Source organism: Monodon monoceros, unplaced genomic scaffold (genome assembly GCF_005190385.1).
Source record: "Monodon monoceros isolate NGI ecotype Baffin Bay Population unplaced genomic scaffold, NGI_Narwhal_1 Super_Scaffold_21, whole genome shotgun sequence".
NCBI lineage: Eukaryota > Metazoa > Chordata > Mammalia > Artiodactyla > Monodontidae > Monodon > Monodon monoceros.
This window is the reverse complement of record NW_021703778.1, coordinates 113,693,890-113,712,211: the sequence shown is the minus strand read 5'-3', so window position 1 is coordinate 113,712,211 and position 18,322 is coordinate 113,693,890. Positions and strand designations below refer to the sequence as shown.

The 18,322-nt window shown below is 36.7% G+C and overlaps 1 protein-coding gene across 1 annotated transcript in view; it reads right to left on the bottom strand.

The window, feature by feature from the left end:
* Nucleotides 1–1,704: 1,704 nt before the first annotated feature.
* TTC6 (tetratricopeptide repeat domain 6) overlaps nt 1,705–18,322 on the bottom strand; it is a 35,945-nt gene continuing 19,327 nt past the window's right edge. The window contains exons 8-12 of the mRNA XM_029236365.1: nt 14,835–15,045; nt 11,936–12,088; nt 11,021–11,191; nt 2,672–2,897; nt 1,705–2,233 (exon numbers count right to left, since the gene is read on the bottom strand). Coding sequence (XP_029092198.1) covers nt 2,091–2,233; nt 2,672–2,897; nt 11,021–11,191; nt 11,936–12,088; nt 14,835–15,045 — 904 coding nt within the window. The 3' untranslated portion in view covers nt 1,705–2,090. The remainder of the gene's footprint in view (nt 2,234–2,671; nt 2,898–11,020; nt 11,192–11,935; nt 12,089–14,834; nt 15,046–18,322) is intronic.

The window sequence follows — 18,322 nt, the reverse complement described above, 5'->3', positions numbered from 1 at the left end:
GTTCCTTTCTCTCATCATCAAAAGTTCATTTGACAGGGACTTGGGTCCCCTGCACATCTGCCAAGCACGTGGCTGGGCACTACCGCAGCAGGTGACACCTCAGCCTTAAAAGAGATGCCCAGCGCTGTAGGTGAGAGATGTGTGGCTGGGGCACAAGATGAGGGTCTGTCTGTGGGTGCATGAGGTTGGCCTGAATCTCATCTGTGGCCGGGCTGGGACTAAAGGTTCTGGAGACGAGTGAGAATGAGAGGATCTGAAGAGGCGTATTAAAGGTGTCTGAATCACCAACTGAAATAACTTACTAGGCACTACACAGTCCTCACATGGACCCACATATCATGCTAATAAAACTATCCTGAAAGACTGTGAAGAATCCCCACAGTGGCTTACGAATAAAAATCAGCTTTGTATTGTGAAAATCCGGTACATCAAACTGAAAACAAAGGAAACTGAGTAGATAGGGGTATTTTTTTCCACAAATGATGCCTCATCTCAGTGAACACACGTCTCTGAGGAGCCGGAGATGTACTGGAAGAATGAAACGAAGAAGGAAAATAAACTGTGTGAAGCAAATCTAAATGAGTTTACAAGTCAGGAAACCTTGTTACTATCAGTGAGATAAAGGAAAGGGGTTCTCTGGTTCACCAAAGAGATACCCTATTAAGAATTTTTACCATACGACCCAGCAATCCCACTACTGGGCGTATACCCTTAGAAAACCATAATTCAAAAAGAGTCAAGTACCACAATGTTCATTGCAGCTCTATTTACAATAGCCAGGACATGGAAGCAACCTAAGTGTCCATCGACAGATGAATGGATAAAGAAGATGTGGCACATATACAGAATGGAATATTACTCAGCCATAAAAAGAAAGGAAACTGAGTTATTTGTAGTGAGGTGGATGGACCTAGAGTCTGTCATACAGAGTGAAGTAAGTCAGAAAGAGAAAAACAAATACGTATGCTAACACATATATAAGGAATCTAAAAAAAAAAAAAAAGTGGTTCTGAAGAACCTAGGGGCAGGACAGGAATAAAGACGCAGATGTAGAAAATGGACTTGAGGACACGGGGAGGGGGAAGGGTAAGCTGGGACGAAGTGAGAGAGTGGCATTGACATATACACACTACCAAATGTAAAATAGATAGCTAGTGGGAAGCAGCGTCATAGCACAGGGAGATCAGCTCGGTGCTTTGTGACCACCTAGAGGGGTGGGATAGGGAGGGTGGGAGGGAGACGCAAGAGGGAGGGGATATGGGGATATATGTATACGTATAGCTGATTCACTTTGTTATAAAGCAGAAACTAACACACCATTGTAAAGCAATTATACTCCAATAAAGACGTTAAAAAAAAAAAGAAATTTTAGCTGTTTTAATGTATTTCTACTTGTCAAGTTCTATGATGCACTAATTATAAGTGTATGCAGATTTTTTATATACTTTTATGACATATGCATTAAAGAGGCAGAGGCATGTCAAGATGCTCCAAATCTTTATAGGTGCTGTTCTGGAAGGGAGGCAACATGAAAAAGAGGAACGTTGGAAAAACATGAGTAGCGGGAAGAATGAAAAAGAGGAATGTTGGAAAAACATGAGTAGCGGGAAGAATACAGACCTGTGTAGATATTGTTCAAAGGAGGAGAGAGGATATGTGCTTGACTTCAATTTCTTTATAGTCATCAGCTCTCTATTTTTTTTGATCTGGATACTGTTGATTACATTTAGGTATTGATGAAAATGTCAGTGAGACATTTTCTAAAATCACACAGTATTATTTTAAAAGGAATTATTTTACTTTAAAGAAAATATTTTGTGTTAATATGTCCCTTGAGAAACATTCTCATTTAAATTCTACACCTTGTGAAGAAACTGAATTATTGAGTTGTTCCAAATCTGCAGAAAATGATCTGAAAGTTTTATAATTAATATATAACAAAAAGGTGTTGCTAAAATGCATTAAAGAATTACATAAAAGACTAAACATAAAGCACAAAACAATGAAGATAGTGCAAACTTTTTTTAAAGCAACAAATACTTTTCAATTTATGGAAGAACAGCTGTGTAAACTACTACAGAATCCATGGTCTATGTAGTCATACCACTGAGGCATGTTCTTGAAGATAATGCTTGGTTATAGTCAGCCACAGCTTCATCAATCAGACCTATTTTACCACGAACTTCTGCTCTAAGATTATATACTAGAGCATCATTAGGTTTCAAAGACAGAGCTGTAAAAGAAAAAAATTTCAAGATATGTTTTATGCTAGCACTCAAAAAGCTTCACTTTTTTAAATAAAAAATTTATAATATAAGAACTTTAGTATTATCTATTTGAAAACATTTTTCCCCATATGTACCTAATTATTTAGTTAAATTTAAAACATTGAATCTTTCTAAGAAAATTAACTTGGGAAAACACAGTACAATGTCTTTTTTGAAAGGCTGCCAATGTTTATGTATGGTTTCCCTAATAATTTTCTATGTCTTAGCTTACCAATGCTGTAAGTTATTACATAAAGGAATCCATACTGATTACATTAAAGATATGATATAAAAAAACATTAATTCTAATGTTAGTTTATCTAGGCAAATAGACTTGATGATTTTCTTCTTTTGTCATCAAAAACAAACAAATCAACCATTATAATATTAATCAAAAAATATACCTTTACTTAGGTCTTCTTCAGCTAGTTCATATTGCTTTAAACAACAGTAGAAGTATGCTCTGTTAAAATATACTGCAGCCCAAAATGGACAGCTTTCAACTACATGTGCAAAGTCTTCTTTTGCTTCTTCATATCTCTTTAATACTGTATTTGCAATAGCTCGATTCATGGTAGCACATTCATTTTCTGGATCAAACTTTAAAGCCTTTGAGAAGTAGTCAATAGCCTATAAAAATGCGAAGATAATGATAATCTAATATATTTTAATTGGCAGCTATACAGCAACTTGAAACACTTTTAATATAAAACTAAGGCCAGTGGCACACTGAGGAGATAGTGGAAGCATTTCATCCCAGATACAGATGATAAGGAGGTGCCAACATCTGTAGAGAATGTAAAAGACGATAATAAAACCAACCAATAGTTGTTCTGCTTTTTGTTATCACCATGTGTCAGCAGTTTTAGACAGTGTCAGAGATAAAATACTCTCTGCTGAGGTGAAATGTTCCACTACCACCTCCCCCTCCCCCACTACACACAAATCTCACAACCCTGTACAGCACTAGAAAAAAGTAAAATATAAGTTAGAAAAGAAGGTCACACAGGAGGATAAATGTAAGTTCGAAAATTAACATTTTTCATATAAAAGCAGAGTAAGGGCTAGAGAGAGAAGTGAATTTTGAAAATAAAGTTCTAAACCTTACCAAAAGAGATTAAAAACTCCGTTATACTATGAAAAGCTATGAAGGAAGGAAGACAGAAGATTAAAATCAGCTTGTCAAGATGATCAAAAATTCTAGATGACAACTCGTCATCAAGCCGGAAGGGACCCTCCAAATTGTGGTCCATCGACTGGTGTTGGGGTGTTGATCAACAGTAAGTTAGAAAATTTTTAAAAACTGGTCCTTCATCACACATAGCTTGAGATGCCGATTAGACACCCTACGACTCAAGGTAGGAATCTCATCTCTAACTCTATGATGGATGGAAAATGTGCCTCCTACTTTAAAACTTCCCTAAAGGAAAAGTTGTTTTTAACAATATGGCTTGCTGTCTCCAATTCCTTACCACTCGACTTTTCCCCAGTACAGCACAGTCTGGGTTCTATCTACCTCCCCCTAGCCCATGAGGTCTGCTCTTGCTAAGGCTGAAGATGTCATCAAGCCCAGTAGGCATTTTCTAGTCCTTTCTTTCCATGGCATTTCTGTGGCACGGACGCTCTTGGTCTCTCCTTCCCTCTTAAAACTCTCTCTGTCCTTGAGACAGGGTGTCTCCCTAGTTTTTCCCCTACCTCTCTGATCATTTTCTATCAGTCTTCTTCATGGAACTATTTTTCTCTATATTTCTCAGGGATGTGTCCTCAGTTCACTTCCATTGTGGGTGAAGTGAAACCCTGAGAGCATGGTGGCCAGGAGCCCAGACCATGGGGCCAGATTTCTAGGTTCAAACCCTGGCTCTACCACTTATTAGCTCTATGTCCTTTGGTGAGTAACTAAATCACTCTGACTCGATTTTTCTTGTCTATAAAATGGAGGCAACAAATCGAACCCTACTTTCAGTGCTGCTATGAGGATTAAGTGAGCTGACAGGTAAAGTACTGAGAACGATATGCAGAATATAGTAAGGACTCAGTCAATCATTATTGATACATCATTTTTTTTTGCCAGTGTCTACAAATGGAGAGATGTCATAGCCCTCAGGTAATACTCCATGAATTTTACTGCCTGAGACTTTTGAGAAGCAATTAGATCAAGATTGTGTGACCCATCTCATCCCAGAATGGGAGCTATTCTATGCTGTAGTTAAGTGCAATTTAAGGATCCCTTAAGATGGCAGCAGAATTGACACCCCTCTGTGAAGAGCTTAAATTAAAGAGAATTCACTCCTGAACAGGAGGCTGGACTCACAGTCATTATAAATGAGGCAAGGGAATGACTCGAAGCAGAGCCAAGATTTCCTTCAAAAATTAATTTGTTTCATTTTGATTCACCAGTAAATGATCAATAAAGGCTACACAATTCTACATCACAAAAGCATGACTTGCAATCAGGTAGGAGCAAATGCCTACCTCAGCTAAAATAAATGAACTTAGTGAAACACAATAGTATGGTTAACTCTGAACAATGTAACTTTCTATTATAGCTTTGAAAACATATTACTTAGAAAATGAAAGCCTATAAATTTAATGAGGTTACTTGAAGAACAGGAGCATTAACTATGAAGTAGTTAGAGGCCACAGATGCCTACCACAATAGATGGCCTTGATTTAACAATTGGTCTAATGCCCTCATATCTGTAAGTAATTAGGAAGCAGATCCAGGTATTTTTTAAGTCACCTGTAATTCATGACACATGCATGTAGCTCATCCAATTGTGGTTTAAAACCATTAAGTCACTAACCAACCATAAAAGAAGCCAGAACACACACATGTTTTAACCCTTTAGAGATTATCTGGTCTGTTGAGGGACCCTTCCTCCTGGCCCTAAATCTTCTTTCCATACATCAGAAACAAAGCGGGAGGGGGAGGATGGACAGGAAATAGAAGAATTTGCTCCACAAAGAAGCATAGAGCATACCAAAATAGCTGAATAACTACTCTCAAAGTCTGCTTGTCTCTGAAGGGAGCACATACTGCAAAGCCCGAGTATCCAGTATATCAAGACAGAGAGCGGAATACATTTTAGATCAAATATTTGCCCAGCTGATGTGTCCCCAGCTTGGGGGAGCAAGAGCCATACTTAAAAAAAAAAAAAAAAAAATCAAAGATCAAACTACACTTTAGATCTAACCAAATAGTTTTATACATGATGTCCATAGGGTGATTAAGGACAAATAAGTTTAAATGCGGGGGTCTCCCTCTCATGTGGACCTTAAACACTGATAGAAACAGAAAATTGCCCTGGGCACTGTGTTTGTCTAATGCTCGTTAACTAACTCTACAATGCAGAGAAACATTGCCAAGACCCAGTCAGAGTGTGGTCTGAGCTTGAGGAAGTTTAAGGCAACTGACCCTGGCCTGTCAGCCTAGGAAAACATTAGCCTCCCAGCTGTCTGAGGTCTGAGCTATGACAATCTCATTCATGCCTTATATAATAATACCTTTGATAATTCTCTGTCCCAGCAGCTAGCTTCACCACTGAGGTCAACCAGCCTCATCACAGGGGTCAGCAAGCTAACTGATCTAACTTGGGAAACAGCTAAACTAAGGCAATGGCAGTAGAAATAGAATGGAAAGGGCCTATCTGAGAAAAAAACTAAGAAGGAAATTTGACAGGATTAGATGACTGGTTAGATGAAGAAGTTGAGGAAGAGAAAGTTACAACTGATGCTAATATTTTTACTCAGGTGACTCCATGGAATGACATCTTGAAATGAGACAGGGTTATACGAAGAAGAGCTGGACAGGGCGTAGAGGATAGAGAGATTAATTCAGTTTTGGCTCTCATGCACTTGTAAAACATCCAGTTTTAGCAACTGGTGATAAATATGGGTTAGGAGCTCAGAAGAAAGGTGGAGGCTGACATGTAGTATAAGCCATGGGTATAGATGGACTTTCTGAGTAAGGAAATATGGAGAGAAGAGAAAGCAGTGTGATTCCTGGCATTAAAGAGCTTAACTGGAATGAGGAGATAAGAGACTAACACACAGAAGCAAGTGTGGAGTGACAGAAAGCCGTACTGAATCTGTATAGAAATAATTATATACAAAGCAGTATGGAGTCAAGATCTCACTTTAAATTTAATCACAACCTCAAATGAGAACTTGAAGTTATCTGGTGGTTCTACTATACTTCCCTAGAACATTCACCCTACCACTCTCTAAAATAATTATTTCACATTTTCTCTTCAAAACTCCTAGCCATACTCTCCCCCTTTATACCTGTCCATCCTCACTCTTAACTGGTAACTGGTACTCATATTCCATGGAAAAAATGTAATCATTTAAGAGAAATACCTACTATCAAAATCTACCTAGCTACAGCCAGCTGTGCCCCAACTCTCTGCCTTCCCTCATAACATAATGGATAGTGTGTCCTGCTCCCTTCAAAGGCCACCCCTGGAACTTCCAAACTTTAGCCCCAACAAATCCTCAAAGATTTTGATCCTAATTATCCCTGCCACTCTCCCCTGCACCAACAATTTCTCCCTTTCTACTAGATCCTTTCATTAACACAGGAGCATGAATCAGCATCCCTCATATTTTAAAAAATTAAAAATACGAACACCTTACTCCACTCTAGCCACCACCCCCATTTCACTACTTCTCTTCACAGAAGAATTTTTCAACTCGTTGAACAGTCTCTAATTCTTCACCTCACATTTTCTCCACAACCCTTTCTGCTCAAGGCTCTGATGCCATTGAGACTCCAACAATGTTCTTGCCAAAGTCATCAATGATTTTCTCCATCCTCCCCTTCCTTGACTTCTCAGCAGCATTTGACACAGGACACATTTCCCTTCTTAAAGTACTTTATTCTTGAGGTGATATCATGCTCTCCTGCTTTCCTTCCCAACATCCTGACTGGATACTCCCCACTCGGTCTACACTCTGGAGTCTCCTCTCTACTTCACTTCCAAACACTGGTATTGCCCCAGGGCTTGCTCCTTAAACCCCTTCTCTCCATCTATTCTATCCACCCAGGTAATCTCATGTAGTCCCACACTGTATGCTAGTACTGATATAAAGATGCTTAAATAAGATGGTATTAGATATTATCACTACTAATATTGTTTATTTTCTATTTCTTCCTCCAATAAAATGTAAGCTACATCATAAAAGAAGTCTTCTTTATCTTGTTTAGCTCTGTATCCTCAGGGTCTTAATTCCTAGCACATGGCAGGTACATTATAAATATAAGGAGATTGAAAGAATGAAGAACTAAGTGGAATCAGGAAATATCTTCTCAGCTTTTCCAGCAAAATACAGACAAGGACTTTAGCCTCTCGGTAGATAAAGGTGCCCCAAAGATCATTTTTAAGGGGTATGGTGACAGTATCGGGTGTTAGAGGAGAATACAGAGGTTACAGATCTCAGAAAATGCAAGCAATAAAAACAACTTTTTAAAATGAGAATGCTGTCTTAGAAGCAACGACTGTGAAAAGTTCTGAGAAACACAGAGCTTGTGGTAGAAGCCTTCCCAAACCAGGCGAGGCTAGAAAGGACATACTGTAAAGTCCTGTGCAATAGCATCAGTGGTAGCTCAACTTGGAAAGTTACCATGGCCTATCACCGTATCTCTCACAAGAAAATCTGCTATTAGTCCAGGAAAAAAAAAAAATTATCCCATTCAAATATAAGGAACAGAAAAGTAATTTGCATGCCTTCATTGTAAAAAACAAAGATAAAAAAGTAAGAGCTTAATTTTTGAAAAGATCATAAAAACTGCCCAGAAAAAAATGTATTCCTACAATGTAGATAAAAATTATAATGTAACATTATAAAATAAACTAGAAAAAATTGTTAAGGGAGAAACTGCATTTAAGAAATAAATAAATAAATAATAAAGGATCTTAGAAAAAGGATCTTCCCGGCCAGGAAGATATGTCACGGAAATGGGACAGAACTAAAAAAAAAAGTTTTAAAGAAACCTGGATCATAAGGTCAACAAGGGAATAATAGAAAACACAGTAAAAATTTAGGGGATGCAAAAGAAAATGAAACAGATGTTAAAAGATAAACATTTGAAAAAAATAATTGGCATATAGGAGTCAAAAGACGTCCTATTTATAATCATTGGTATTCATCCCCAGTGAAGAAAATCAAAACAATGAAATAGAGAAAAATATTTACACTGAATTCAACAAAGATTTTCTGAAATCTACATATTGAAAATGCACACTCTGTACTTGATAACTTTGACCCCAAAAGCTTAACTCTAACACATACTTTTAAGTAAAAAAACTTTTCACTTATGGGCTTCCCTGGTGGTGCAGTGGTTGAGAGTCCACCTGCCGATGCAGGGGACACGGGTTCGTGCCCCGGTCCGGGAAGATCCCACATACCACGGAGCAGCTGGGCCCGTGAGCCATGGCCGCTGAGCCTGCGCATCTGGAGCCTGCGCTCCACAACGAGAGAGGCCACAACAATGAGAGGCCCACGTACCGCAAAAAAAGCCAAACCAAAACAAAAAACTTTTCACTTAAAAAAAATAAAAACTTTGGTTATCCTGACAAAAAGAAGTCACCAATAACGAAAATCAGGTTTGCATCAGGCTTTTGACACCAACATATGCAACACCAAAAAAATAGTGAAACAGCACTTACAAAACACTCAAGGAAAGAAAAAATGAGTCAAGGACTCTAAACCCAGACATGCTGTCATAAGATATAAAGGCTGCAGGCTAACAGCTGTGAACGTGAAACAATTCAAGGAATATTGTTCTCATGAACCCTTTCTCAGGACTCTACTAGAAGACTAATTTCAGACCACAAAGAAATGATTGGTTAGAAGGGAAACTTTGGCAAAAAGCCTGGTGATGAGAATTAAATATATTTAACTGAAGAACTAAGACTAAACGTGAAATGAAGGTAACAAAATAGTATATGCAAATATTAAATCCTCTGGCAGTGTAGGAATGATGAAACACAATAAAACGGAAGAATACAGAGAGAGTGGAAAGCAAGCTGACATGACAAGCTGACAGAACAAGCTCAAGCACATTTAAGGATATAAATATAAACATTTTTCAAAAGAGCATAATACTAACTAAAATTGACTAATAGATGAGAGGGAGAAATAAGGGAGGAAGAGATTAAAGGGTCATTTTATTGTTCTTCATAGAAGAGAACTAAAGAAATAAGGAAGTAAGGGTACAAGGGTGTTTTTATAAAGGTCATCACTAAAGCAAACTGTAAACCTTCCTAAATATTAGAAAAACTCTGAAATTTTAAAATAAAACAGACCACAGAATAAAATATTTTAAATACATGTAAACAGAAAATATGATATAAAATAACAGAACTAAGACCAAACATATTGACCGTGCCAAAATGTCAATGGGACATAACCCACCTATTAAAAGATAAATATTTTCAAATTGTCATCTAAACCAAAATCCAGCTCTATGCTGTATAAAAGAGACACAGCTAAAACAAAAGATTCTAAACACTGAAAATAAAAGGAAGGACAAAGGACTATCAGGCAAAAGCAAACCAAATGAAATCAGAGGTCAGGATCTTCACATCAGATAAAGGAGAATTTATTCCAAAGAGAAACAAAGAAGAGCATTTGTAATGCTGAAGACTACAATTCACAACACAATGCATATGTAATATGTATGAACATCTATACATGAAATAGCAGCAATTTTCATAAAGCAGACATTACAAGAGATGTAAAGAAAACTATCTAGGGCCACACTAATTATAGGATACTTGAATAAACCTTCCTCTGTCCAAGATAAACCAAATTAAAAAGAAAAAAGTATGGATATAGACTAATTATACTCCAATATTAGAAAATATAAAAGCCCTTCCTCTTGAACATTTTAAGTGCCCTATTAATTTATTCTTTAGTCAAAGGAGAAATAAAATTTCAAGTGCAATGTTTTGGGAAAACAAAAATAAAAACATTAAAGAGCAAAATACAGGGGATACTGCTGAAAACAGTACCTGGGGAAAAAGCATAACCTTAACAATTTATCACAATATAAATGAAAGGGTGACAATAAATGGATTAAGCTTCTGACTCAAAAAGATAGACAAAGAACAAAATAAAATTGAAGATGAACAAAAGGGTGAATATAGATTTAAAAAAAACAAAAAATAGCGTTTGAGTCATGCAATGCATTACAGTTCAAATAAAATAAATTCAAAATATAAAAAATATCATCTAATAGCCCAATGCTTTCATTTCAGCCATTCTGAATTAAGGTCCAAAAAGATTAAGTTGTCATGAAAACCAGAACTAACAGACATATCTCCTTACTCCAGTCAAGTGCTCATGTGACTGAAACTTAGCAAAGGTAGAAATTAAGACGAGTTAGACAATCACATCACGAAAGAGAGTCTGGAAGGAAGTCTGACATTTGGCTAAGTGGGGGCAAAGAGCAGAGGATTCCAGGCTGGAAGCTGGTGACAATGGATAGCAAGGCGACTGCCGGCACTCAGAGAAGTCCAAAACAATGTTTACTGGACAAGTGCTGAGTGGCTGATGATAATGAGGAGAAAAAATCCATAGAGGTGTAAACATTTAATAAATAATTATAAACATTTTTATGAAAGAGAAAAAAATTTTCAAAGAGCTAATGAATAAATTAGCCTGACATATAAGGATTGCATTTTGAAACTATATGTAGCAGAGAAAGCATTTACGGTCAAAAAGAAAATGTTAATGAAAACTCACATTACCTGGGAAAACTGTCTGTGGTGAAAATAGATATTTCCTGCATTAAAGTAAGCCAGCGAGTACGTGGGGTTTAGAGAAATTGCTGCTTGATAGTCTCTCATTGCATTCTGTTGTTGACCCATAAACTCATGAATCACACCACGATTTGTTAAGAATTCTGCTCTAGTATTGATCTGCAATATAATAGTATGAGTATTTAGCATCTGGGAATAGTACTTATCTCCAACTTCATGTCTGCAAAAATGGACGTTATGAAATCTCTTTGTGGGAAACTAGTAATTTTACAGGGCAGGTGAAACCCCATTAGAGCAAATATTTTGAGAAACAACTCCGAATGAAGTTGGTTCAGTGTCAACACTTTATTTGGTTGCAATAAAACAAATAATCTTAGTGCTCTACTCAGTTCCTTTGCAAAGAATAGATGTAAGGGGAAAAAAGCTCATCTGTTTAGCTCTGTTAAAGATTACAACATCTACCTAAATTTACAAAAAAAGAATCCAAAATCTAGAAGAAAAAAGGCAGATTTTCTGTCACTGCATTTTTTATTTGCCATTTCACTACAGAAGAAGCTGGGGATTTACACTATTCTTTCTTTAGTTCCTTCAAACCCAGAACGTTATTTTATTTTTTGCATTCATTTTTTATTACACAATAATACTGATGTATCATGAAACTATAAATTTGCATTTACTGAAAGGAATCAACATTTATTAGGGATCTGTTTTTAAATTTTTTAAATGCATTAGGTTATAAAACTGGTAAGCTATAATAACTCTTTAGGAATCTCCTGGGGAAAAAATACAAATATTATTTTCTCTACAAGTCACTTTTAGAAAGCAACAGAGAACTTATTTGATCTTACTCACTGATGATGTTAATTTAATGCTAATGATAATATAATCTGAGTGGATTTTTACCTTTATGGCAGCATTTATATCCTGAATTGCAGCAAAATTATCACCCATCTGAAGAGAGACCACAGCTCTTCCTTCATAGGCTAGGTAGCTCTTCGGGTCAACTTCTATGGCAATGGTAAAGTGGTTCCAAGCTTTCTGGAATTTTCCTTGGGCCTAAAATAATTTTCCATTTACACCAAGTAGGAAATTGTCCATATCATGACAAATGTTTATGATTCTAACTTAATCAAATAAAGCCTTTAGTAAGGGTATATTTATATTGTGCTTAATCTAAGATATTTTAAACAAGGAAGTAGGCTGTACTGTGAGTGCATTCAATTGACTGATTACCTCTGAGCATTTATGCTGAAATTTTAATTAACTGAAATAAATCTAATTGTCAGAGCCATCTCTTATACCAGTCTTGAACAACGTAAAATCTTGACCACGACGGGAAACACCAATGCTTCTGACAATCACCACAAATTTTACACTGAGCTCTGCACACACAGGCAGGAATTGTCTATTTGCTTGGCATTGAATCTCCAGTTATACATACTATACATAATAAAATAAATATGTGTTGAATAAGTAAATGAATAAACTGATGGTATAAAACCTATTTGATAAATTGTACCAGCATCACACATTCCATGAAAACTGCATGCAAATCTACCAAGCAGGTGTTTACACCAACCTTAGCGCCAAGTGGAAAAAAAGAAAGAAGGTTGGGAGAGGACATTGTTAACAGAATGATATCAGAGTATTTCCTAGAGAAGGCCATTTGGCAACTAAATACCTCATCACAGGAAGGCAGTGAGTTGATAAATTCAGCACAGTCCAGGGACTGTCCTTTATTCCTGTGGGTTCAAAATCCCAACTTGCCAGAGCCTCAGAAGCGGACTCTCACATAAACCAAGCAAGCCCAGTGACTCTTGCATAAAACGAACACGAAATATAACTAATAAGTTAACTAGACATTGTTCTTTAACCAGTAAAGCTTCTCCCTCACAGTAAATTATGTGGAAACCAACATCGAATTGAACAAGGAATTGAACTTGTCTGTTCTGACAACAATTGCTTTGCTCACTTCCATAACTCTAGTGGTAGGCACATAGTAGGGGAATCTGTTTCATATTTGTCCAAGAAATGGTCACTCTTCCCCCGAACAGGATTTGATGGGTCTCTCTAACTCTCCTTTTTCAGTCCTTCCTTTCCTGATTCAAGTCTTCCTCACACTAATGTGTTTTTCAATCCTCCTTCAGGTTGATATATATCAGTGAAATCTTCATAAAACACAAATCTGATGTCACTGCTCTGGTGAGTGACATTCACATTTTTCACTGACCTGGACCAGTTAAAAAGACCTTCACCTCCAGTCATTACTCAATTCAGTTGCATCCCATACCACTCTCCCCTTGTCCATAACATTCCATCCCCTTGAGCCCTCTGTCTCTTTCTCACAAGACTTTATAATGGGCTGTTCCCTCTCTCTGGAACACAGTGTTCTAAGCCCTAACTCCTAGTCCTAATTCTAGTCTTTCACACCTCAGTTTAAATGTTAATTTCTCAAAAAGCCTTCCCTCACCCCTAAAATGAAGCTAGGTTCCCTGGTTATAAGTTGTCCTAAAACCCATCCTTTTTCTTTGTTGCACTTATCCTGAATAGAATTAAATAATTATTAATAAGACTGCTTGGTGCTTATCTCTCCAGTAGGTAGTAAACTCTACAAGAAGAACCAGCGCATTTTGGGCACTGCTGTATCACTAGGCCTAGATCAGTTCCTGTCCTATACTAGGTGCTCAGTAAATCCTCGTTGAAGGCAATGAATGATGCTGTTAACACATTTCTTTTGATTACAGTAAGCTCTAGCTGTTTTAGGAGTCACCCTGTCTCTAAATTGACTCTGCAAATTTCTACTGTGATCAAATAATGGCTAATTTTATGTTTAACACTCATAAGGCAATCTTACTTCCCTTATTAATCAGTTCTTGGGCATACCTCACTATAACCAAACCCACAACCACCTCCAATATTATTAATCTTAGGTCAGCCAAATTCACTTACTTCTAAATGAAAAAAATTCAACTTTAATGACAGATTATTAATAGGAATTTCTGCAAATTACCATAATTTAAACATACTTTGGAACACTGTTTAAATTTTTTAATATTAAAAGGGATAAAAAGATTATTCCTTTCCTTTTCATGGAAAATATAACACATCTAGCACTTTATTCCACGAATACCACTACATCTTTTGTTAGTGCACATAGCTCGGTGAGTGCATGGGTCAGGTCAGAGTGTCCCAGAAATCACTCAGAGACCTGTGTGACAACACAACAGAGCAACACCCTTCCAACTTGCTGGAAGGACAAATGCCTGGTCTCCTGCCTTCCGGTATGTTCTAACTCACTGTCATTTGGAAGATGACCTGAATTCAGAAATCTCTATGCAGTGGTTGTCTGATCCATCGCATAGATCATACATTGTTTATTCCCTTTAGCTTTTCACTAATTTAATAGGCCAAAACCTATGGAGCCCAGGTATAAGCTAGTGAAACAAATTTTAGCCAGGTTCTTATATGTGAAACTCATCAGGCAAGTTTAAAAGTTGTCTGTAAGTGTGGTAGGTATAAGAGGGTGAGGTAGAAAAGGGTGCAGGCGTTAAGGAAACTCAAGTTCAGAAGATCCTCATCTCACTATCACGCCAGGTCCCTGGGTATGCTCTCCAGGCAGGCTGCCTATAACTCATCAAACCCCTGCTTCTCACTGCTGCTCTGAATACGAATAAGAAAAGAAAGGTAAAATGTTCATAGCCAAAGAAATATCATGTATCCCCATCACCACTAACAGGCCAAATATATTCTTTTTCTTGCCCAAAAGGTGCTTCCGTGGTAAAATGTTGTTATACAATATTACCTGCAAATTATAGCCTAAACAAATTCTGGCTTTTGTATAGACTGGATTAAAATGCAGTGCTTTCAGAAAGTCCTTCTGTGCTTGTTTGATGGCCTCATCATGTCCATATTCCATGTAAGAATTTCCCCGTCCGATGTAAGCATCCAGAAAACAGGGATCAATTTTCACAGCCCAGGTAAAGAAATTGACAGCTTCTTCAAACTCTTTATTTCTGAAAACAAATTAAAATATTGATGCTTCCTGGTGAATAATCTAACTGCTTTCCTGTATATAACCTCTTCATAAAGAAATGCATTGACCCTTAAAAAACTTTTTATTATTTTTTATTATCATAAGAACTAATTGTGTAAGTCCATATGACCTAAGGAAGCCTGATGGATTCTTTAAAGATATTGGTAAAAGGAAAGAGGGGAGGTAAGAGACATTTTTATAGCAGAATATGTTGGGATGACATGCTAGAGTTCTTTTTCAGAATTATAAAAATCTGAATGGCCTTCTTGAACCTGTTTTTAACAGTTATCAGTGGCCAGTATAGAAAGACATATGCTATTATTTATAAAATACACTATTTAAATCAGATTAAAATAAATCCATTGTCATTTATTCAATATGTCCTTTATAATGAAAGGAGCTAAATTTTTATCACATGGGAGTTCTTACTTCAGATCTTCTATAAAGGCAGCCCATTTCATCTTGGACACCAAGAGAGGAGGGGAGAAAAAGAAGTAAAATGCATTTTATTTATTAACTTGTGAATATATGTGACTAAATGATAATTCTGTCTCTCTATCTTCCTTAATTAGTCTCCTATGGTGAGGAGAGGGCTGTTGAAGGAATCGAATATTCCCATGTCCATGGGTATATAAAGTCACTTTTCCACTTCACGTGCATATCTAATAATTATTTTTAATATCAATTAATATGGAGAGTCTAGAATTTTTTTTAATAGAATGAAGGCACTAACACTGAATAACTGCTTACTTACCAGGTACTGTGCTAAGTGCTTTACATATGTGATTTTACTTAATCCTTCCAACATTTCTGTAAGCTTGTTATAATTTTTTATATTTTATAGATTAAAAGAATATCATGGCTCAGAAAAGTTTGCACATAGTAAATAGCATGCTAAGATTGCACTGAGCAAATATCTGGGCCTCAAACTCAGGTGAGCCAGACTCCAAAATCCATGCTTTCCCACAGTCATCTCTACCCACATTCTTCACCTTTAATATACTTGTAAATTGGTGCACAAGAGCCAGTGAGCTGATATCTCAACAGTGTAGTCAGAATAAAGCCTTGGAGTTCAAATCTAAGCCCAAACATACAAATTAATAGTAATTTTTCAAAATTGTTAGAAGGATCAAATGACAGCATGTGAAAAACCCTTAGCACAGAGACCCTCCCCCAATAAAGATTATTATCTTCCTTCCATTCTTTTCATTACTTCTCAAAAAGTTTTCAAATTTTTATGAGATGCATCATTACTTTGCTAACTTTTCCTTTGTAAAATACATGGAACACAGGGTAACCGTTCTAGAAACTACCATCTCTTAGATATTACTCATCATTATCTTTTAAAATACTGTTTCCCAAACCTCAGCCCCTCCTTTGTGACAGTTGCCCTATGTTCCACCTACACTATCGTTTACTTAGTATTTTTCTTTAAGTCAAGTTACTCTTTTACTTAAGTGAATCTATTTTTTTAAATAACTTAATTTCAGTACCACAAATACAAAATCAGTATCTCATGCCATAAACAGAAGGCAACCATGAAAATAAATAAATATTGGTGTTGGATAGTGTAGTCTGCAGAAAACTAAACCTGAGAGCTGTACCATCTATTACAAAGTGTGGGAAAGATGTTAAAGACTAACTCTTAGCTGACACCTTCTCCTTGATGTATTCAGAAGGTCTGAGAAAGAATTCACTTTGAAACTGAAAAGCAATTCAGCTGCTCATAATGTGATTCAATATTTTTTTAATGCTTGTGCACACCATGAAAAATAATGGAGTTACTCATGATATTTGCTCCATGTTTTGGCAAACACTACCCAAAAGCATTCACCAAGTATTGTGTCAGAAGATCACCCAAGAATCAACAGTGAAGCACCAGGAAAGCCTGGCCTCTGACGTTACAAACAGGGGAAGGTTAACATTCACATACGTAAGCCAACTGGTATCTTCTGAGTTCACTCTGTGGATTCTCACTAAGAAAACATGGGCTCCCTTCCCTCAAGTAGTTTACAATGAAACTATCCTCCTCCTTCCTCATAACTAGCACTATTTGAGAAGTAAAAGTTCACTGAATATAAGGTCACAATGCTTGTAGCCACTTTCTCACTGTAGTACAGAAAAAATTCTAGCATAAATAACAAATTTTTTATCAAGAATAATTACACAGTAGTATTCCTGTATAAAAATGCATTTAGTTGACAGGTTTTGTTATGCTCAGTATTTCTATCTATGGATAGTGAACTACTTACTTATGATGCAGACCTATGGTGACCATGTAAACTGAAGTTTACAGGGCAACCCCAGCTCTCTCATATTTTTCCCACAAAACATTGAAATGCTTCTGCTATATTTACATCCAAATTGTATCATACACATTGCTCCCCTCTTACGCAGAGGGAGATTTAAAATCCTTGTGAGTACATATGCCGATATATGGTTTATGAAACATAATCTCACCCTTTGAGTAGTCCAACCAATTTAAAAAGAAAAAGAACAAGCAATGAATTGAAGCTATTTTTCTATACATATCTAGTTATCAGCACTAATGTTTAACGAACATCTAGTCTGTTCTGACTAAGTAAATAATCATTAAACCTTAAACCTGGAAAGGGATCCCGAAAGCTACTTGGCAAGCTCTTCAAAGCTGATGATAACTAAAAATCAAGTCCAGAGGAGGTGAGAGAGCCAAAGCCAGAGACTCCCAAACCCCTCCACCACTAGAAAAAAAAGAAAAACTCCATACACACAACAACTTCATTTTTCTGAAGATGTGTGTATCACACAGTGCCCTGCAGGTTGGAGCTCCTGTTAAATAATCACATGGTAGTTAGACAATGAAAAAATGTGGCAGTGTCTCTTACATCAGGATACAGGTTCACTGGCACATAAATTGCTAAACACCAATTACACAAATATAAAAGTATATTAAATTAGTTTTTCTAAAACAAAAAGTGTTTGTATAAATCTAAAATAACGTGATCACTGACGGAAGGTGCATGCCTCTCATTATGGTGTCTATTAACTAAGAATCGTGTGCTCAGCTTGCAGGCTAGGCCACGGACACCAAGGCCCACCTCATTTTCCAAATTAATCACATAGGTGACCAGATGTTCCCTACTGAGTTGTACAAATGAATCATAAATACCTCCCAAAACTAAAGAATGTGGCTTGCAGAGTCGAAGATTCAGAAATATTTTATACAAATATAAGAATGGTAAAATAAATGTGCTGAAGTAAAAAATGGACAGAATATG